The sequence below is a fragment of the Nematolebias whitei genome, chromosome 11, assembly GCF_014905685.2.
Source record: "Nematolebias whitei isolate Nwh7 chromosome 11, NemWhi1, whole genome shotgun sequence".
Classification (NCBI taxonomy): Eukaryota; Metazoa; Chordata; class Actinopteri; order Cyprinodontiformes; family Rivulidae; genus Nematolebias; species Nematolebias whitei.
In genome coordinates this window covers 11,282,546-11,305,551 of record NC_056508.1, presented here as the reverse complement: position 1 = coordinate 11,305,551, position 23,006 = coordinate 11,282,546, and the positions used below count along the sequence as shown (strand labels likewise).

Here is a 23,006-nt window from a genome sequence, read left to right as displayed (position 1 = left end):
ACTGAAGTTAAAGTGTAACTCCAGAGAGTAACTAAGGTCGTTTTCACACTAGATAGTCCGGTAGACTCGGTTCGGTTCGGGACCAATATTCATGAGCTTTTGTTTACATTTGAGCTGGTGAGTTTGCATTCACACTGCACTGTGCAGTCGAGTCAACCTGTTGAACCAACCTATTTCCCCGCTCGCCTGAGGGGGCGCTGCACCAAGAACTACTGAAAGAAACGACACAAAAACCTCTGAAGACACGTCTTCTTCTGTAAATAAATATAAAAACAAAGTGGCATCAAGTTTTAACAGTTTTAGGAGTTATATTTTGTCATTTTTCAAAAATGGACTCAGCATGAGCAGAAGATGAGACAGAAAACCATCGAGAATATTGTTTTTCACACAAGGCAGCCGACGGCTCCATATAAGGTAAGAGCAATGCGTGTTTGTTTACCCTGCGGAGCGGGGCTCGGTCTGTTTACATTCACACTGCACTCGAACCACGGTGGAGTTCGTTTCTACCGGACCGAGACCTAGGTTTTAGCCCGGGCCAGAGTTCGCCTATTTGATCCGTGACAGAGTTTGATGGTGCATTCACACCTCCCTAAACGAGCCAGACTTTCTAGGAAAAGGAGCTAGAGTTCGATTAAAGAGGACTAAACAGGGCTAGTGTGAATGCACCCTAAACCTCCATTTTCATTTTTGACTGTTATCATGGCATTGTCTCCCTCACAGCTAACTTCAGCTATGAGTTTTGTCATCAAGCTTCTTGGTTCTAATCGTACCGCTTCCTGTATTTTCGTTCTGAGTTCTTCTAGGTCATTTTGGTTTTCCGTAGTTCAAATCCAAGCATTTTTTTGTTTTTCTGTTCGTTTTTTCCCTCTCTTTTCTTCAGGCAAGCATACAAGGGTTTGGCATATTTTTGATAGTTAGGGACGTGATCTCTTACATAGTTGCACAGGCCTAAGATCTTTTGCAGCTCGTTTTCGGATTCGGGGGGCTGGATCTGCTCGATTTTCTCTCTGTAGCCCTCTGAGAGTCCCAGATCGGCTATTACTTGAAACCCTAGATAGTTTACTCGAAACTGTCCAAACTGACATTTCTTCAGATTCAGCTTCAGCCCTGCTTCCGTGACTCGCTGCACCACCTTTGCTAGTCTTTCTAGATGTTCTTCTTCTGTCTCATCTGCGATAAACACATCATCGATGTAAACTGTGTCATCTAAGTCTTTAAGCACATTTATTACGGCTGACTGGAACACATTTGGAGAGTTTTTGTATCCCTGTGGTAATCGCTGCCAGACGTAACTTCTCCCTTGATGGGTAAAAGCTGTTTTCCCTTGTGATTGTTTAGCCAGTCTGAGCAAGAAGAATCCGTTTGCCAAGTCGATGCAGGATTTGCACTTTTTCACTTGTAGGGTTTTCAAAGTACCTTGTGGATTGATTAGGCTAGCTCGGTTGGCCATTGTTCGTCTGTTCATGGCATTAAAATTAATTACTGGTCGCCAACCTCCTCCGGCAGACTCAGGTTTCTTTACTGCTTGGATGGGGCTGTTAGTAATAGGGTTAGCTTCTTCTCTAATAATCCCCAAAGCACTTAATTCCCTTACAATCTTGTTCATTTCTTGAACTGCCCCTGGGTTTAGGGGATATTGTCGCACAGGTGGATGCACTCCTCCTTCGATTATATGTACAACTTTTTGGCCCAAATCTCAGCAATCATTTTTAAATCTTGCTACTGAGGCTGACTCGATGATCCGTTTTAACTTATCTTTCCCACAGATCAAAAGTTTAAACTGAGAGAATGTATCATTTTAAGGGAAAAATCTGCTGTTTCCAAATTTCATGGTGTCAACAAATCCCAAAAAAGTTGGGACAAGTCCATTTTTACCACTGTGTGGCATCCCCCCTTCTTCTTACAACACTCAACAGACGTCTGGGGACAGAGGAGACCAGTTTCTCAAGTTTAGAAATAGGAATGCTCTCCCATTCATGTCTAATACAGGCCTCTAACTGTTCAATCGTCTTGGGCCTTCTTTGTCGCACCTTCCTCTTTATGATGCGCCAAATGTTCTCTATAGGTGAAAGATCTGGACTGCAGGATGGTCATTTCAGTACCCGGATCCTTCTCCTACGTAGCCATGATATTGTGATTGCTGCAGAATGTGGTCTGGCATTATTGTGTTGAAAAATGCAGGGTCTTCCCTGAAAGAGATGACGTCTAGATGGGAGCATATGTTGTTCTAGAACCTGAACATAGTTCTCTGCATTAATGGTGCCTTTCCAGACATGCAAGCTGCACATGCCACAAGCGCTCATGTAACCCCATACCATCAGTGATGCAGGCTTCTGAAAGGAGCGTTGATAACAACTTGTGCTATCCTTGTCCTCTCTGGTCCGCATGACATGGCGTCCCAGTGTTCCATAAAGAACTTCAAATCGTGACTCATCTGACCACAGAACAGTCTTCCATTTTGCCACACTCCATTTTAAATGACCCCTGGCCCAGTGCAAACGTCTGAGCTTGTGGAGCTTGCTTAGAAATGGCTTCCTCTTTGCACTGTAGAGTTTCAGCTGGCAACGGCAGATGGCACGGTGGATTGTGTTAACTGACAATGCTTTGTGGAAGTATTCCTGAGCCCATTCTGTTATTTCCTTGACAGTGGCATTCCTGTTTGAGGTGCAGTGACGTTTAAGGGCCCGGAGATCACGATCATCCAGTAGAGTTTTACGGCCTTGACCCTTATGCAGAGCGATTGTTCCAGATTCTCTGAATCTTTTGATTATGTTCTGCACGGTTGATGATAATAACTTAAAAGTCTTTGCTATTATACGCTGGGTAACACCATTCTCGGATTGAACAAGAAGACATCGCTGAAACCAAGGAGCTCAAATGTTTACAGAGAAGTTGCTAAACTTCATCATGATTCATGACCATCCCCCATCAGTTGTAGAAAACGAAGGATTTCTCAGCTTGATACTTGCATCCAAGATATAGTTTATCCTCCATGAGATATTTATCAGTACAACAGTAAACAATCATAAAAAAAGATGAGTTGAAAATTATATTAAAAACAAAAACAGCTACATTATAAAGTGACGTAAAATATTAAAAACGGGAACGTCTGTTGGTTTATGCCATGAAGCAGGTGTTTGAAGCCATTTAACATTTAATTTAATTTAATTCATTCATTTAAAAGAAACAAAATTAAATTAAAAAAATCATGAAAAAGAAAACATTGAATGAAAAGAGTGCAGAAAGAAGAAAAAAATATTATATCTGCTCCTTATTTAAAAAAATATAAAATAACTTTAAACAATCACTTAAAATTAATCACTTTAATATCCACTTTAAAGCTAGGAATAAAAAGAAACCTGTTTTCTGTTAGCAGAATTTAATTCTAACTTTAAAACTTATCCAAAATTAATAAAACTTACCTCAAGTTGCCTTTTTGGACATGCATGCATATATTTGTACAAATTGTACTAGAGAGGAGATTATTACAGCCTCATATAAAATCAATGATGATCAGGAAATCGGAACTGGATCGGTATCGGCCGATATTCAGACTTAGGTATCGGGATCGGAAGTTCAAAAAAGTGGATCGGTGCATCTCTATATGTTATATTACGAATAAAATATTGACATTTGCCATCTCCACATCATTGCATTCAGTTTTTATTCACAATTTGTTTAGTGTCCCAACTTTTTTGGAATCTGGTTTGTATTTGAACACCTGCCAATCAGCAACAATTCTGTCCCTCAAAGAACTGTTAGTCCGCCTCTAAAAAGTCCACCTCCACTCCACTTATTATTCTAAATTAGAAGCACCTGTTGCGGTTGTTAGCTGCATAAAGACACCTTTCCACCCCACACAATCAATTAGACTCTAACTACTAACATGGCTAAGACCAAATAGCTGTCCAAAGACACCAGAGAAAAATTGTAGACCTCCACAAGGCTGGAAAGGGCTAGGGGGCAATTGCCAAGCAGCTTGGTGAAAAAAGATCAACTGTTGAAACAATTATTAGAAAATGGAAGAAGCTAAACATGACTGTCAATCTCCCTTGGACTGGGGCTCCATGCAAGATCTCACCTCGTGGCGAATCAGTGATCCTAAAAAAGTTGAGGACTCAGTCCAGAACTATATGGGAAGAGCTGGTCAATGACCTGAAGAGAGCTGGCACCACTGTTTCCACAGTTACTGTGGGTAATACACTAAGACGTCATAGTTTAAAATCATGCATGGCATGGAAGGTTCCCCTGCTTAAATCAGCACACGTCCAGGCCCGTAAAAAGCCATCTTAGTGCCAACATAACTGGTTTGTTCCACTTTGGAGTAAGCTGTTGGAGGAAGAATCAGTTTTGTGTTGTGTTTCCTTAACTGATGAAGCCTTTCGGATGGAAGGTGAAACGTTTCAGAAAAAAAAAAAAAAACTGTCCAGATGACCTGACTGAAAATTGTTGGATTGCTGTTGACAGAATAGACTGCTTGGACAGCTGTGAGCTTCATGAATTTTGATGAGAATAAAACAAACTCAGAGCTCTGAACATAGCCTGAAACTCATCCGGACTCAGCTTGGTAAAAATGTGTTTGAACAACCCAACTGTCTTTTTTTTTTTTTTTATGCATATTTTTCATTGTTTTTTTTTTTTTAAGCTTTTGGTTATTATCATTTGTGCTGCCTCCATTTTCTGCCGTTTGACTTTTAAACTAGAATCACAGCAGAACTTGTTCTTTTTTGTGTCTGAAACTATTTTTAAATGGTACCACGAGGAGTTGATTGCTGTTTGTGTGAAGAGCAGCCATCCAGGTGCAAAGATGTTCTATTTCGTATAAAGTATTTCGTATTGAGTTCTAGAATTGCGCCGCTCAAGGTGGCTGCATGTTGGAGCAGCTCTGTTACTTTCATTCTGAGATTTTGCTTTTGGAAACTTTAATTCCTCTTTTTCTGGATGTAAATCACATTTTTTTGGATGATTGTTTCCTCTGGTATCGGATGCTGTGCAGCTGGAAGGATTTTTACTGAAACTTTTTTAGTTTTGGACATTTGTTATGATGTGTAACCATGGCAACAAGGCAGTTTCTACAATCAACAGCAGCTGATTAATATCTCAAAAGCTCAAGTAGTATCTCAACTACAGCCCTAAATTTCAAATGAGTTGAAAAGGATGTTCTGTGGACGAATTTTCATCTACCTGCCAGCTGTGCTCGAGTGCCTGACCACTGAGATCCTGGAACTAGCAAGAAACACGGCTCATGACAGCGGAAGGACAGGATCGTCCATCAGCACCTACAGTTGGCTGTCTGCAGCGATGAGGAGCTCAACAAGCTGCTGGGAAGAGTGGCCATTGCCCTGGGAGGATTTCTGCCCAACATTCAGGTGATCCTGAAGCCCAGGAGGCCAACCAAGTGCAAGTAAACGGATCAACATCTGTGGCCAGTTTTTTCAGATCTGCTATAAGACAGACCATCACAAGAGATCCTTCCCGCCCACAACCATCAACATCTAGAACAACTCTTTTATGAAACAAAGAAAATGAGCTACAACAACATTTAATTTCCCTCTGGGATTAATAAAGTATTTTTGAATTGAATTGAATTGAATAAGCTTCGCCCTTTAAGGCTGTCGCTTGGTAAGTTTATCCCGTTATGAATAGAATTGCACTGAAAACATTTAGTCCACGCCAACCTGCTGTGTGGGCCCTACCCGGTCCGTATAAATTACGTTAAGAGCGGGAAATCGGCTCCCATTTTTTCTTCAGCGAGCTAATAGCACTGTCAGAAGAACAAAGAAGGAAAATTGTTTAGATGACCAACCTTTGTTAAGGATGCTTGGCCCGGCAGTCGACCTCCGGTCGTCCGGTGAGTTCTCCTCCCCGAGGAGAAGCTGACGAGCAATCTTATTTCAAGGTAAGCGCCGAGGAACATTTCTCAGTGACAGGTCACTACACGCTGGACAACGCCATCTTGTAATTTTCATCTTATCGCCGACCCTCGGAGCAAATCGGATGGTTCCTCCGGGACAGGCACGCTCAGCTGCAGCCCCCCGCTGCTCATTCCCTCCTGGAGAGCGTAGTGTCGGTGGAGGGGGGCTGAGTGAATGCTCACCCCATCCCACCTCGTTTCGCATCGGCGATCACACCGCTCAGGGCGACGGCGCCCTCAGGGGTTGCCCGGCGTAACCCAGAAGGCGGCTGACATGAAGGGACCCCTTTTTTCTACGTCCCACGCCTTTCCCGCCAGTTCGGATGATCCGGCAGGAAGGTTGTTTACTGGGTTCCATTCCGGCTCACGGTCTTGATCCATATGGCCTCGTGTTCCAACAGGACGTCCTACGGGCGAGGCCACAGACGGTTCTTTCCTGGTAGATTGGGGGAGCCGGTCTCCACAGTCCGCACCCATCACCAGAGTGGAAGGGTTCACCGAGGGGGGCTACCCCTCGGTAACCCCCCTTGAGCCAAGCCTCGCGGAAGATTTCGGAGCGAAGCTGTCCAGGTCGGAGCAGCGTCCCGTCCCTCCTGGGAAACACGACCAGACGGTGACCACACTCTCCAATCGAGCCCATCAATGTGCTTTTCAGGCAGCCACAACTAACGACAACGTGGCGCTGCTAGCATATAGCATGTCCAAGAGGCTGGAGGCCGCAGACCTGCCTGAGGAGACCAAGAGCTCCCTCTGTAAGGCAGCCGACTCTTCTACGGTTTGCCTGTCCAGGATTGCAACGTGGATGACGATGATTCAACGATCCACCTAGCTCCGTCGCTCCCCCTCGCTGCCGGAGAAACTGCACAAAGACCTGATAGAGGGCCCCATCGCGGCGGACGGGCTGTTCGGGAGCAGCTTCAAGCCATGCTGGCGAACTCGAAGCAGTCGGAAGAGGTGTCAGAGGCTGTGCGCCACCTCATCAAGCCGCGAGGCTCATCCCGCCCCCCGACCCGCTAGAGAGGCCGTCGTGAGCAGAGGCAGAAGCAACGACGTTCCACGGCCGCAGCGGCGTCTCGCTCAGCTCCACCACCAGCCCCGCCCGTCAGAGACCAGCCCTCTTCATCCTGGCAACCAGCAGCTCAGCGTTTCCCCAGAGATCGCCTGCAGACAGCGCTCGGGGCAAACAAATCGCAGAGCTCACGGGGGAGAAGTTTTAAAAAATGACGGTCTGCGGAGGGTGTGTGTAAAAGTGACACGAAAGTTGAAATAAATCATCATTCAATGATCAAAGTGTCTGTTTTTAGCCAGTCTGTAAGCTCGGATGAACTCACAGCGGCTGCGCACACACCCTCCACACATAACGAGCCGGTGTCCTTAAATAAAGGTTTTTTAAACTCACCGTCGCTCCAAGACATGGCGAGACGCTCACACGACACGATGGTAAGCGAAATAACTCGTTGTCAACCCGAGCTGCACGATCCTCACCCAAGCGGGGTCAAACGCGCACTCGTGCGATGCAAACAGCCTTCATCCAACGGTGCTGCGTTATTGATGGTGCACACACAGCTCCCCGGCGTTCACTAGCTCACATAGGTATAAATGTGGGACCGCAGGCCGGGTCCGGTGAAGGTCCTCGTTTCAGCAAAACAACACACGCCTCACCGAAGCAAACGCATGCGGCCGCGACGCGGGCAGCCGTCACCCACCGCGTCTCAGCGCTCGGCAGCTCAAGGCAGCACAAGCATGAGACGACTGAATGAACCCGGTGACGAGTCTTGCCTCCAGCGAGAGCGGCGCGCGTCCCTCCAGAGAAAACGTGTGCTCCCGCAGGGCTCGCAGCCTTCACTCCAACAGCACGGCGTAGATGAAGTCACGCCCTCCGCCTCTCAACATTCGCACAGCGACGTCGAACGCGCAGCCCCACGGCGTCATCAGCTGTCACACGCTTCACCTCAGCACACACCGGCCCACCTGTACATGAAGGTTGGTCCGCGGTCCAAACGCAGCGCATGGGCGCGTTCAGAGCCTTTTCGAGAAAGCCTCGCCTTGGGTCACGCGGAAAACATTCCCGCGACGCATGATGGCGGTTGAGGCGGCGGACTGGTGATATCCGTACAAAACATGACGCATCACTTAAACGCACGTCCACTCCACGAACGTTACGCAGAGTGGCTAAAAACATGCTCGCCGGTCAGATGGATGGACAGGGTGTTATGCAAAGGTTACACGTTACAGTTTGCAACCCGATCCCCTCCGTTCGGAGGAGTCTTAGAGACGGTCCTGTCATCACGAGACCAAATCTCATCCCTAAATGCAGAAGTCCAAGAGCTTCTGATGAAAGTAATCTCCAGGGTTCCCAACGGAGAGGAAAACACAAGGTTTTACTCACGTTACTTCCTGGTTCCCAAACGGACCGGAGGGATGAGACCGTTTTTGGATCTGTCAGCTTTCAACAAGGCGATCATGGACAGACCGTTTCACATGTTGACAACCAGACAGCTGTTGGACAACATCCAGGGAAACAACTGGTTTGTTTTCCGTCGACCTAAAAGAGGCTTATTTTCACATACCGATCATCCCAAAACACAGAAAATTCCTGCGTTTCTCCTTTCAAGGGATGAAGTATCAGTACAACAGGCTGCCGTTTGGGTATTCCCTCGCGCCTCGTACGTTCTCAAAGTGTGTGGAGACAGCCCTGCATCCATTACACAGAGCAGGGATGAGAGTTTTGTTTTACCTGGACGACCTGCTGCGACTGTCACGCTCCAGACAGGAAGCAGTGATGCAGGCTCAGGTGTTGACATCACACCTGTTAAATCTGGGCTTCGCCATAAATTGGAAGAAAAGCTCGATTTTCCCGGCCCAGACAATTGTTTATCTGGGAGTGGAGTTAAATTCAACAAACATGAAGGCTCGTTTATCACAAACGAGAATCGACACTTTCAAAGACCAGCTCCGCCACGTAAGACCTGGCGGAGTGGTAACAGCTGTCTCCGTCATGAAGCTGTTAGGAATGATGTCATCAGCTCACACAGTGGTCCCGCTGGGTTTATTACACATGAGACGCCCCCAGAGGTGGTTTGTGCGTCTGTGTGAGGATCCAGTAAAACAAAAGAGACGGATGATCACTGGCCCTCCCTCCGTGAGGGCAGACCTCCGACACTGGGGAAACACCCTGGTTCTGTCGGAGGGAGCCCCCGTCAGCAGACCCACGTCACACGTGTCAGTCTTCACGGACACGTCGCTGTCAGGCTGTGGGGGGACATGCCTATCTCAAGCATTAGGGGTGCTGTGGCCCCATCACACATTAGCCCACATAAATGTTTTGGAGTGTTTCACGGTGCTGAATGTGATTCAGCATTTTGCTCCCGTGCTACAGAATCAATACGTGTTGATTCACACAGACAACAAGGTGACTGCTGCGTACATAAACCAGCAGGGGGGTATGCGCTCAGCCCAGATGTTACACATTGCGCAAAAGCATCTGTGTTGGGCTCACCAAAATCTGCTCTCCATCAGAGCAGTTTACATACCCGGTGTTCTGAACAAAGGGGCAGATGTGATGTCCAGGGGCGGCCCACCTCACGGGGACTGGACTCTCCATCCAGACCTGATGACTCAGACGTGGCAGAAATTTGGCAAAGCAGCTGTGGACCTGTTTGCGACACGAGAGAACGCTCAGTGTCAACTATGATTTTCCCTGAGCCCGCGAGACGAACCACCGCTGGGGGTGGATGCATTTGCCCACAGCCCATGGCCCAAAACGCTTCTGTAAGCGTTTCCTCCACCTCCTCTGATTTTACGGTTCCTGAACCGAGTTCAGGAGGAGGGATTGACAGCTCTCCTGGTGGCCCCCGAGAGAGTGAACACACCATGGTTCGCAGTCCTACAACGCCTGCTGTCGGGGCGCCCGTGGAAACTGCCATGGAGGGAGGATGCTCTCCTCCAGGCAGGAGGAGCGATCAGGAGTTACCCAGAAATAGGCCAGCACCAGTGGGTCTGGCCACGGAGTGGTTCTGCTTAGAGAGGATGGGTCTCCCACAGGAGGTAGTGCACACAATCCAGGATTCACGTGCTGCATCTACCACAGCGCTGTACATATCAAAGTGGACAGTTTTTCAGCGCTGGTGTACAGAGAAAGGTGTAGAGGCCACCTCATGTCCATTAGGCGGCGTGCTGTCTTTTCTACACAGCTGATGGACAGGAAGTTGGCTTTTCAGCACGATTAAAACGTACGCTGCAGCCATCTCTTCCTGCCACGAAGGGTTCGGAGACAGAACAGCTTTTAATCACCCGCTGATGAAGCGTTTTCTAAAAGGTGAACAGAGACGCAGGCCTGATTCACGCCCACTTGTTCCACAGTGGGATTTAACGCTGGTCCTGCGAGCCCTGATCAAAGCTCCATTTGAGCCTATAGATCAGGTTCCACTTAAATTCTTGTCTCTTAAAACAGCCCTGCTGCTGTCTTTAATATCCGCTAAGAGGGTGAGTGATTTATCTGCCCTCTCTGTCGCTCTGTCATGTCGCAGAATTCAGGCTGACGGCAGCTCAGCTGATTTAAGACCAAACCCAGCCTTTATGCCTAAAAACATCACGAGCTCTTTTAAATCAAGAGCGATATCGTTGGAGGTGTCGTCCCCCCCCCCCCCCCAGATCAGAAGAAGAAGCATTTTTCCATCTTCTCTGTCCGGTGCGGGCGTTGACGTGTTACATAGCGCGCACAGCTGTAATGCGCCAAACTCAACATTTGTTTGTGCATTATAGAGATGCATCTGCAGGTCGCCCGTTATCCACCCAGCGCTTGTCACACTGGCTGTGTGAGGCCTTTTCTGAAGCCTACAGAGCATCAGATTTAGAGCCTCCTGCCAACCTCAGGGCACACTCGACCAGAGGTATTGCATCTTCGACTGCTTTGCATAATGGTATGACAATGCAGGACATTTGCACTGCGGCCGCGTGGTCAACGCCCTGCTCATTCATTCGCTTTTATCTACGTGATGTGACGGCCCGTTCCATGACACATTCTGTCCTTAGTGCTCTAACAGAATGAATATTGTTGTTTTCATGGAACTCTGTTTAAGCTCACATCTGTCTGCATGCTTTACAGTGTGAGATGTTGCTATCATTCAAGAGTTGTGTCTGTTATTTTGGTTCTATTGTCACTAATCAGTTCATGACTATTGTTACCAATCAGTTTATTTGATTAATAATCAGTTCATTTGTTATTATTAATCTGTCTATACTGTTCAGCCATGAACGCATAGTTACACAACATGCGTCTGTGCATGGCTCACATAATTACGCAATGCGTAATTACGCACATGGGGAGCTGAGTGACAAGACGTTTTTTGGGCAAGCTTCTGCTTCATACGGTGTTCGAATGGACCCAGTGAGGTGAGGACCACATCTGCTTCGCCCTTAACCCACCAAGCGACAGCCTTAAAGGGCGAAGCTTATACGAAATAGAACGTTGGTTACGTACTGTAACCCCAGATTCTATGAGTATAAACGTAGCCCTTTAAGCGTCTGGCCTCACTGGCTCCTAAATGGCTGAAGAAAAAGCTATTTTGGGAGCCGATTTCCCGCTCTTAACGTAATTTATACGGACCGGGTAGGGCCCACACAGCAGGTGGGCGTGGACTAAATTTTTTCAGTGCAATGCTACGCATAACGGGATAAACCCACCAAGCGACAGCCTTAAAGGGCTACGCTTATACTCATAGAATCTGGGGTTACAGTACGTAACCAACGTTTTTCTAAATATAAACTAGAAATTTTAAAATAATTTTTGCAATCCTAATTCAATCAAAGTTGGGTTTTTGTGTAAATAAAAATAGAATGCAATGATTTGCAAATGTCATAAACCTATATTTTATTTACAATAAAATATAGTAAGCATACCAAATGTTTAGATTGACAGTTTACATTTTCTAAGGATAAAATAAGATTTTTGAATAATTTTTTATTTGATTTCAGCAATACAGAGAACAGAGGCAAAAAGAGGCTGTAAAAATAAGAAGTAACAATAAAAAACAGCTGTAGGAGCAATCGGCAACAGGTCAATGTGTATAAATTACTGGGTATAAAAAGAGAATTTTATAGAGGCTGGATCTCTTAGATGTAAAGATGGGCAGAGGTTCACCAGTCTGCCAAAGACTGTGGCTAAAAATAATGGAAGAATTTCAAAATAATGTTCCTCAGTAGCAAATTGAAAAGACTTTGAATCATCTAAAGTTCATAATATCATCAAATTAATTCAAGATTCTGTAGAAACCTCTGAGCTCACAGGACAAGGCTGGAAGTCAATAACAGATTGATCTTGGGGCCCTCGGGGGGCCACTGCATTATAACCAGGTCTGGGTCTGTTCTGGACATCACTGCATGGACTCAGGAACATTTCCACAAATCCCTGTCTGTGAGCACAGTCCATTTAAAATGGACTGAACAACGTGGAGAACAACTGTGTTAAAACTAAAATTTGAAATTATTTTTAAAGACCACAGACATCACATAAAGAGACAATCCAACCCACTGTCAGAGCACAGTGGTGCATTAGTACTTATACCACAGACAGTTTACACATCTGGAAAAGCTCCATCAATGACAAAGAGCATTTTCAGGCTTTACCATACCATACCATACCAACTTTATTTATAGAGCACTTTATGCACCCAACAGGACCAAAGTGCTTTACACAATTATATAATACAATACAATGATAAAATGGAAGGGTAAAATTTAAAACAGGAATAAAATAATAAAATAAAATACAAACACAATAAAACAAGGTAAAACATCTCAGATTGTGCTAAAAGGCCAAAGAAAAAAGATGAGTTTTAAGAAGGGACTTAAAAACCTCAATTGAAGAGGCCTGTCTTATGTTCAATGGAAGGTCATTCCAGAGCCTGGGAGCTATCACAGAAAAAGCTCGGTCCCCTCTAAGCTTACGCTTTGTCTTCGGGACCTTCAGAAACAACTGGTCAGCTGACCTGAGTGAACGAGAGGGTGTGTAAGAATGTAGCAGCTCAGACAGGTATGAAGGGGCATGGCCATTTAAAGCTTTAAAAACAAATAAAAGTATTTTAAAATGAATCCGGTAATGCACCGGCAACCAATGTAAAGAGGCCAAAACAGGAGAAATACTGTCAAATTTCCGTGTACCTGTTAAAAGTCGTGCAGCTGCATTCTGAACCCTCTGAAGCTGGGAAATACATGAATCACTAATACCTATGTAAAGTGCATTGCAGTAATCTAGCCGTGTGGTCACAAATGCATGGATTGCTGTTTCAAAATGCTGTCTGGGAAGAATTGGTTTTACTTTAGCCAGCTGCCTCAAATGAAAAAAGCCTGACTTTACAACTGTTTTAATTTGAGACTCCATCCTAAGACCAGCATCCATCTTGACCCCTAAATTTGTAACAACTGGCCTGACATACTGAGCCAAAGAGCAGTCAACAGGCAGAGAGTCTTCATTCGAGCTGCCAAAAATCACTACCTCTGTCTTGTCTTCATTTAATTTCAAGAAATTTTGGGCCATCCATGCCTTCAAATCCTCCAAACATAGAAACAGAGACCGAAGAGAAGTGGAATCTGCTTTCTTTAAAGGTAAATAAATCTGCGTGTCATCAGCATAACAATGAAAAGCAATCCCGTATTTCCTAAAAACAGAGCCAAGAGGAAGGAGATACAATAAGAACAAAAGAGGACCCAAGACTGAGCCCTGCGGAACACCACATGATAGAGGAGCAGAGGATGATCTATTGCCATCAAGACAGACACAAAAAGTGCGTTTTGTCAAATAAGACTTAAACCAGTCTAGAGCTGTTTGACCAAGGCCCACATATTGTTCCAGACGAGCAATTAAAATCGTGTGATCAACTGTGTCAAAAGCAGCTGATAAATCCAACAACACCAAAACAACACAGTCACCAGAATCAGTTGCCCAAAATAAAATCTCTAAAATATTATGTTCAATGAGATAGGACATTAGTTGCTTATAAACTACCTTCTCAAGAATTTTCGAGATGAAAGGCAATTTTGAAATTGGTCTGTAGTTCGCTAGGACAGCAGGATCCAAATTTGATTTCTTAATTAGAGGCTGGACAACTGCATGTTTCAGATTTTCAGGAACAACACCTGAGGACAAGCTACTATTAACAAGAGCAAGGATCGACAGACCTATAGTATGAAAAACCTCATTGAACAGTCGAGGTGGAATAGCATCATCTGGAGAACCAGTTGGCTTCAAGTGACTAACGACCTCCTGCAGGGATTGCAAAGTCACACATTCAAAGCTATTAAAAACAGCAGGGCAAGACACAGTATCAATAGGGTCATACACAATGGGTATGATCTGAGCCCTAATAGAAGTGACTTTCTCAACAAAAAAGTTTAAAAAGCTTTCACAAACAGCTGGGGAAGTCTCCACAAAAGCACCATGTGGGGCATTTAGAACAGAGTTAATAGTTTTAAATAAAATAGCTGGATTGCAACTGTTTGATACAATTATATTTGTCAGGTATCTTCTTTTAGCGTCTTTTACAATCCTTTGATAACAGCGCCAGCATTCCTTTAATATTTGCAGCGACACCTGCAAATTATCCTTTTGCCATTTTCGTTCAGCTTTACGACAGTTCCTCCTGGCAGCCCGAGTGTCGTCATTTAACCAGGGTTCATGTTTGGATTTTGCAAGTCTAGTTTTTAATGGTGCCACCGAATCCAGAGCTGCTTTGCTAGTAGAATAAAACCAGTTGCTGATATCCTCGGTTTTATTTCTGACAGTCTCTGGGATTGTACAGTTCTTATTAAAAACAGAAGAAAACTGAACAGCAGTAGAAGGGTTAAGAACACGACAGAACCGAACTGGTGCACATGGTTTAACCTTAGTAATAGACTGCTTTATCTCAAATAAAACAGGCATATGGTCTGAAAATAATGGGTCACCAATCACTAAATTAAAAACTGGTAGACCATAAGATAAAACCAAGTCAAGAGTGTGTCCATGCTCATGGGTAGCACCAGTTACAGACTGCACAAGATTAAAAGACTCAATAACATTAAGAAACGACTGAGCCATAGGTGAAGTAGGACAACAGATACGAATATTAAAATCACCAACCAATAAAACTCTGTCATATCGTGGCATGATATCAGCCAAGAAATCAGAAAAATCACTTATAAAATTTTTGTTATATTTAGGGGGCCGATAGACCACCGCACACAACACTGTGTGGGAGCTAAGAAGTTCAAAGAGACCAAGCTCAAAGCTACCAAAACGGACTGGATGCAACTGTTTACAAGTAAAACAGCTTTTAAAAACCGTTACTATTCCTCCTCCTCGTCCAGACATCCTTGGAAAATTGAAATAGCAGCAGTTTTGCGGCAAGAGTTCATTAAAAACGCTGGACTCACCCATACCAGTTGTCCAAGATTCCGTTATGAATAAGAAATCCAGGCTTTGAGAGGAAAAGTAATCCTTAATGGCGAAGGTTTTGTTTGCTAGCGACCTAGCATTTATCAGACCGATCCTGGCAGAGATTGGCGGATCTCCGCCACCATCTGACGTCCGAGATTCCCGGCGAAGAGGTCGCAGGTTGTGAAGATTCACCACACGTCTATAGGGCCGAGGAGTGCAGGGAAAACGGGGCTGGAACAGTCCATCATGGCCTCCATCAACAGGCACTAAACAGGTACCCACAGGATCCAACGCACGTAACGGGAAGTAGAGGCGCGGCACCCGCCCACGAACATTGAATGGGTCTGGACATCGATGCCCCAAAGCAGCCTTCAAACGCACCAACCAGCCGCTACGTTTGCCACGGCGCTTCCGTCGAAAAGGTAGAGGCCAGAAGCGACACAGGTAAGCTGGAATGCCCAGCAACAAGGGCGGGGTTTTTCCACTAGTAGGATTCCACGATAACATATTACCAGTCGAGGCTCCAATCGAAGCTCCAATGTCTAGCAATTTTTGGCGATCATAGACAATCCGAGCGTTTACACTTGCATTGAGGATAAAAATAGACAACAGAAAAAATAGTAGGAGCAGCAGACAGCGAGCCTCAAACACTGGCGCCATCTTGAAATTTTTTTTTTTTTTTTTTTTTTTTTTTTTAAAAATACAACATCTGCTCCCAGCCAGGCAAAAACGTATCACAATCAGAACTTCTGAACAGCTACAATCCTCCAACAAGAACGGAACAACAATTCCCTCTTGTTGTTGAATTATTGTTGTCTGTGCTTTCTATGTCGTCTGTACTTCATACGTTGTCTGTACTTCATACGTTGTCTGTACTTCATACGTTGTCTGTACTTCATACGTTGTCTGTACTTCATACGTTGTCTGTACTTCATACGTTGTCTGTACTTTCTAATTTTGCTGTACTTTCTATGTTGTCTGTACATTCTATGTTTTCTGTACTTTCTATGCTGTCTGTACGTTCTATGTTGTCTGTACTTGATATGTTGTCTGTACTTGATATGTTGTCTGTACTTGATATGTTGTCTGTCTAAATCAGGTTTCTTGTAAATGAGTCCTCGTGGCTCAATGAGACTAACCTGGATAAATAAAGGTTGAATGAAAAAACCCCAGCTGCCAGTCTCTTCAGGAAATATTTATCAAGTTCCATTCAGAATAAAATGTGAGTGTATGAAATTTGCAAATCATTGCATTCACTTTACATTTTTAACAACATTCCAACATTTTCAGAACAGTAAAAAAAACAATAAAACAAACAAACAAAATAACAAAAAAAAAATCAGTTCTAACAAAAAATATATGAATTAATTAATAATAAAGCAAACACAACTTACCCTAAATGTCTGTCAGGTGTCATATTATAGTCTCCCTAAAAAACAAGATGCTTTAGTGAGCATGCAGTTGTTCCTGTCATCAAATGTGACACAGTTTAGACTTGATTCCACTCACAGTGTAGACCACAGACTCTGATCCCACTTTGATGTGCACCATAGCAGCTCCCAGGACATGGCCTGCATAGTACGCCTTGATCTCAAGCTCATCATCCACCTGCCGGGAGCAGCACACAAACAGCTTAATTCGCCATCAAAAGACGAGCGGCTGGTGTGGAAAAAACACACAAATGAATGTGCAGAAACATGCGCGATAGAGCGCGTCAAAACCACAACGTCAGCGCAGCACCTGCACGGTTTGGTGGAGGTTGAGAGGAATCACTTTCTTCATGCAGTCCTTAATCATTTGAGATGTGAAGAAGTTGGTTTCCCCCTTCTTGTCAACAGTGATCTTCCTGAAATCTTCCAGTAAAATGGGACAAATAGCCTTGGTGGGATGGGTCATGTAGATGGGTCCGTCGTAGCCCACCATCTCACTCATGTAGGGCAGAGCGCCACAGTGGTCAAGGTGAAAATGACTGAGTGCAGAGTGGGAACAAATAAAACACAAAGCTGAATGTTAAACATTTAGAAAGAGACGGATAAAGAAAATGAACTCAAAGTACAAACCTGATGATAACGCAGTCCAAAAAGTCTGTCAGACGCCCGTTCTGGATTACGTAGGAGAAGTCTGGGAAACGTCTCTGGAATGATACAGACCATTCTTTTACTGACACCAACTTGGTCCAAAAGGTCTAAACAACAGATGAGATTGACGTTTTATAGTTTTTATAATTTACTGGTTCATTTTATTTCACAGTTTTGATTGATTTTATGTTTGCTTTTGTGTGTTTTTATCAGTGTACGTACAGCCCTTTGGTCAACACTGTTGGCCCTTTTAATCCAAAAGTTAATTATTATTCTTATCATCATCATAATCATCATTATCATTATTATATATCTGTGATGGACTGGAAACCTGTCCAGGGTGTACCCTGCCCATCGCACAGTGATTGCTGGACATGGGCACCAGCGACCCCAGTGACCCAAAATGGAAGAAGCGGGTAAAAGATAATGGATGGATGGATGATTATATCTTTGAGTAAAGAAGTAAAATTCCTTGAAGGAATGCACATCACCCGCTACCTTTCATGCCAGAGTTTTTAACTAAGATCAGTTTAGAGTTGTGGCTGTTTTGGGCAAATCCAAAATAACATTTTGTGAGAACTAGCGAGACATCACACTCAGTACATGTTGTCAATGACTCTCAGCTACTACCACATTAAATTTCTGCACGAAACCCATAAAACTGGTTCAGGTATTGTCATTTTTGTGTTTCTTAAGATCAGTTGGCTGTGGCAGCCATCTTGAATTGGGTTGACTCCAAAAGTTAATCAGTTGTAGATGCACATCGAATTATTACTTCTGGAAATGTAATTAAAATTTGTTTGTTGGTTTATATTGGTAACACCACAGACAAACAACACACGCACACAGACAAAATGTCTAAAACTTCTAAAACAAGATTTTTCAACTAAACTGCTCAGAGGTCACAGTTACTGAAAGCCTAGAGCTCAGGGGCCAGACATCCAGCAGTAATTGTCATTAAGTAAGTTTGTTTTACAGTTTTAAATATAGTTTTATTTAAAAATTAACCCATTGGTGGGCCCAACTGAGCTCACCTGTGGGCCTGATTTGGCCCTTGGGCCGCCAGTTGCTCTAAAATCCCCTTTCACCTTAAGTGGTGGGAAAAAATGTACTTTTTTTTTTTTTATTAAACAAGAATCAATCCTAAGTTGCTCTCAAACATAAAAACATTTTCTATTTTCAGTGTTTTTGTTGTTGTTGTTTTAAGGCTCTGGCTGTACAAAAAGCAGGGTGAAACATTTCAGAAAATATCTCCAATTTAAAAAAAATCATCTTTAGACAAGTAATGTCTCGTACATCTAGTAATACAATGTCCTTATTACTGCAGTCATCCTTAAAGTTGTGATTAAGGAAACAGAAACTGAAGAGATGGGAGTAAATTTCAAAAACTGATAAATACTTTTTACAATAAATCTATTAAAACTTTACAGATAATTACAGATAAAGCCTGCCTGTCTTTGACAAACTGTCAACTGTCAAACACTAATAATTTCACTGCCATATTTTAGATATTTACCTGAAACTGAGGGTAATTTTAACAAGGAGGTTTAGTTTCCAGCCCCTGTCATTATAAATCAACGAGCAGACTGTTGGTGTTTGTGCCACTTTTGTAATGTTTTACTCTTCTTCACTCACATCATCGTTGTATCCCATGTGCATCCCGCAGTCCAGCATGATGTTTTTACCCCCGATGGAGACGAGGATGCAGCTGCGGCCCACATCCTGTCCAGCACCTTGGACAGGAGGACAGGGGACACAAAAACAAGATACAGACAAAGCTTCTCATACCAGCATAAGTCAAGTCAACTTTATTTATAGAGCACATTTAAAACAGAACCTGTTATCAAAGTGCTTAACAACAACACAACAATGAGAGTAAAATTAAAGAGAGAAAAAAATACAACACACTAATAATAATAACTGAAGAATTAATAAAAAGCATTTAAAACATAGGGTCACAGATAAAAAAAAAAACCCACTAGATCAATTTACACTGTGTGAAATGCCTACGAGAACAGATGTGTTTTTAGCAGAAATTTGAAGTGAGGAAGGGAGGTGGCCTGCCTGATGTTGGGGGGCAGGTTGTTCCAGAGTTTGGGGCCCATGACTGAAAAAGCCCGATCTCCTCTGAGCTTCAGTCTTGTTTTTGGAACAGCCAAAAGCAGCTGATCGGATGATCTCAGGGTCCGAGAGGGAACGTAAGGTTCCAGAAGCTCAGACAGGTAAAGGGGTGCGAGGCCATTTAAGCATTTGAAGGTCAACAGAAGAATTTTAACAACTATCCTAGTACGAACAGGGAGCCAGTGAAGGGAGGACAGAACTGGTGTAATATGTTCAGACCTACGAGTTCCGGTTAAAAGCCGAGCAGCAGCATTCTGGACGAGCTGAAGACGTGAAAAGGAGGCCTGGCTAACCCCAGCATAAGCATGAACTTTGAAGCTTTTTACACCAGTTTATACCAGCTAACCAACAGGGGACAAACACAGAGGCTGTGTGAATTTAGGACACACAAACAACTGTTCTTTAAAATAAACATAAACTTGTTCAACTCATTTCTACAATGTTCTGTAATGTTGACGGAACTAACTTATCATAGCTAGCGGCTAACAGTACTCACCTAACGGTGTGACTTTAATTTCAGGCATGTTTTAGTCATAAACCCACAGAGTCTGGGCACAGAATGACAACACCGGCTCCTGCCAAACAGCTTATCTGCCTGGGATAAATACCCACTTAAAGAAAAAGAAATGGTTTATTATCTGTAACTTGTGCATGTGAATATTTCATGCACATTTTTTCACCAACGTTAAGCTAGGCGGCTAGCGCAGCGCTTCCGGTGAGCTCATTCAAAATAAAAGCACCAGCGTCACTAACAAAATCCATGCTCAATAATCCAGGTATACGATCCAACAATTTTCAGTCAGGTCATCTGGACAGTTTCTTTTTTTTTTTTTTTGGTTTGTTTGTGCTGAAACGTTTCACCTTCCATCCAGAAGGCTTCATCAGTCCATTAAATACACAACACAAAACGGATTCTTCCCCCAACAGCTTACTCCAAAGTGGAACAAACCAGTTAAATTGGTGCTAAAATGGTCTCTGGCACGCCCCCTCCTCCGGTGTCGGCCCTCTTCCTCGTCGGCAATCATGTCAAACGTTCAAAATCAACAAAGTTCATGCTCAATAATCCAGTGTCACCAGTGTCACTCCTTTGCAAAATGCAGCACCTTGTAAGAAAATGTTGCCCTTATTTCTTAACATTTATTGCCCATTTCTAATGCTTGCTAGACAATAAAATAAAGAAAAAATAACCATAAAATCCATCGGAAGTGTGTTGTTACCTTTTAAATATTAACTCATGTACAATTAGCTTTCAGAACATCTTTAAACAGGTCCTATGTTGAAGAAAACATTTCTAAATCTTAAGATAAACCAAAATAATAATAACTTTAAAAAAAACTATCATTATTACCTAATTACTAACCTTAATTTGATTTTGCACCAACTTTTCTGCAGTTGTGTCAGATTCCAAGACATGATCTATATTAATGTCTGATGTTTTAAATGTATTAGCAAATTAAATTTTGTTTAAATTAAGCATAAATGAACTTGGGTTCATGCCATTTGTGTATATTTAGAAGTTAAACTCCATCTTCTACTTTTTATTGGTGGTCGAGTCATGAAGGCAACAGGTCTAAGAAAGAAATCCAGATGTCTTCCCCAGCGACACAATCCAGCTCCTCTTGAGAGATCCCAAGAATAAATAATCTGTCCAGAAAGGTCTGGGTCTGCCCTGGGGTCTTGTCTGTGGGAGATACAGATACCCAGAAAACTTCCAAAGGGAGGCATCTAGGAGGCATCTAATCAATGAACTTCTTCCAAAGTGAAGGAGCTCAACCCTGAGCTCCTCACCCTGTCTCTAAGGCTGAGCTGGGCTTGTATCTAAGACTATTTACATGTAAAATAATATTTTAATATAGTGATAATCCATCCATCCATTTTCAGTACATTTCCATTTGTACAAGGTCATGGGGAGGTGGCATTGTGATTGGGTGAAAGGCGACCTTGGACAGGTATGTGCTGATCTATGTTGATATTTAATTAAATAAAATATGTTAACAAATGTATGTATGTAACAAATGTAAAGATAGATTTATGTTGTCATGGTTGTAGTTATTTTTTGTGTGATTTCAAACAAAAAAAATAATACTCACATTTACGTTTAACCCATAAATAATTCAAGAAATATTTTTGAAGTTTTGACACATAGAAGCACAAGATCTAAATTTTATCTTAGTTTAATTTGATGTCTGATTCTGGGTTAAAGTCTTCAGTCTGGGTCAGAAAAGTTTTTATTTTTTATTTATTTTTGTCAAAGTGTGAGCTCTTTTGCTCTTTTGCAATGCCAAACCACCACCTTCCAACATCAGTAGAGAGGAGAGGGATGCACTCACCACTCTTAGCAAGGACAAAAACATCATAATTCTCCCAGCAGACAAAGGAAGGTGCACAGTGATTTTGAACCAGAAAGACTATCATGAGAAAGTTATGACACTCCTTAGTGACTTAAACACTTATGAACCTCTGAAAAGAGATCCAGGAAGTGGTTACAAGAAAAAGTTAATAGATTGCCTGAAAATTTTGGAGCAGGACAAGGCTATTGACCGTTTTCTGTACCACAGACTGTACCCAGGGGAGGCCACACCTAGTCTGTATGGTTTACCTAAAATCCACAAACAAGGTGTACCTTTAAGACCAATTGTTAGTATGATTAACTCTGTCACTTACAATGTTTCCAAATATCTGGCGTCTGTACTCATCCCTTTAGTTGGCAGCTCAGAACACCACATACAGAACACCATGGACTTTGTGGATAAGGTGAGGGATGTCATCATGGAGACTGATGAAACAATGGTCTCTTTTGATGTCACATCACTCTTTACGTGCATTCCTGTTGATGATGCAGTAGAGGTGGTCAGTTTAAAATTAAAATCAGACACCACTCTGAGCAGCAGGACCACACTTTCTACAGAACAACTGTGTCAACTCTTGAAACTGTGCCTGCAGTCAACCTACTTCACATATGGGGAGCAATATTATAGGCAGAAACATGGGTGTGCTATGGGGTCTCCAGTTTATCCTATTGTTGCCAACCTGTACATGGAGGAGGTAGAAAAGAGAGCCTTGACGTCCTTTTCAGGGACACCACCAAGTCATTGGTTCAGGTATGTTGACGACACCTGGGTTAAAATCAAATCTCAGGAAGTCCAACATTTTACTGACCACATCAACTCTGTGGATAAATACATCAAGTTCACACGAGAAGATGTAAAAAATGGCAGGTTGGCTTTCTTGGACTGTGAGGTCTCAGTCTCTGATAGAGGACATTTGCAAACTGAGGTGTACCGCAAACCCACACACACAGACCAGTATTTGCAGTTTGACTCCCATCACCCTTTGGAGCACAAGTTAGGAGTCATCAGGACTCTGTATCACAGAGCAGACAGCATCCCCACTAGCTCGGGAGCCAGGCAGAAGGAGAAATCCTACACAAAACAGGCTCTAGAGCAATGTGGATATCCTAACTGGGCCTTCCTGAAAG

General features: G+C 43.3%; 1 protein-coding gene across 1 annotated transcript in view; it reads right to left on the bottom strand.

Annotated features, from left to right (window-relative positions):
* Positions 1-20,245, bottom strand: part of ints11 (integrator complex subunit 11) — a 105,933-nt gene extending 85,688 nt beyond the window's left edge. The window contains exons 1-6 of the mRNA XM_037683800.1: positions 20,025-20,245; positions 19,043-19,140; positions 17,390-17,463; positions 17,070-17,298; positions 16,839-16,937; positions 16,724-16,758 (exon numbers count right to left, since the gene is read on the bottom strand). Of these exons, the coding sequence (XP_037539728.1) occupies positions 16,724-16,758; positions 16,839-16,937; positions 17,070-17,298; positions 17,390-17,463; positions 19,043-19,140; positions 20,025-20,052 (563 nt within the window). The 5' untranslated portion in view covers positions 20,053-20,245. The remainder of the gene's footprint in view (positions 1-16,723; positions 16,759-16,838; positions 16,938-17,069; positions 17,299-17,389; positions 17,464-19,042; positions 19,141-20,024) is intronic.
* Between the last annotated feature and the right edge of the window lie 2,761 nt (positions 20,246-23,006).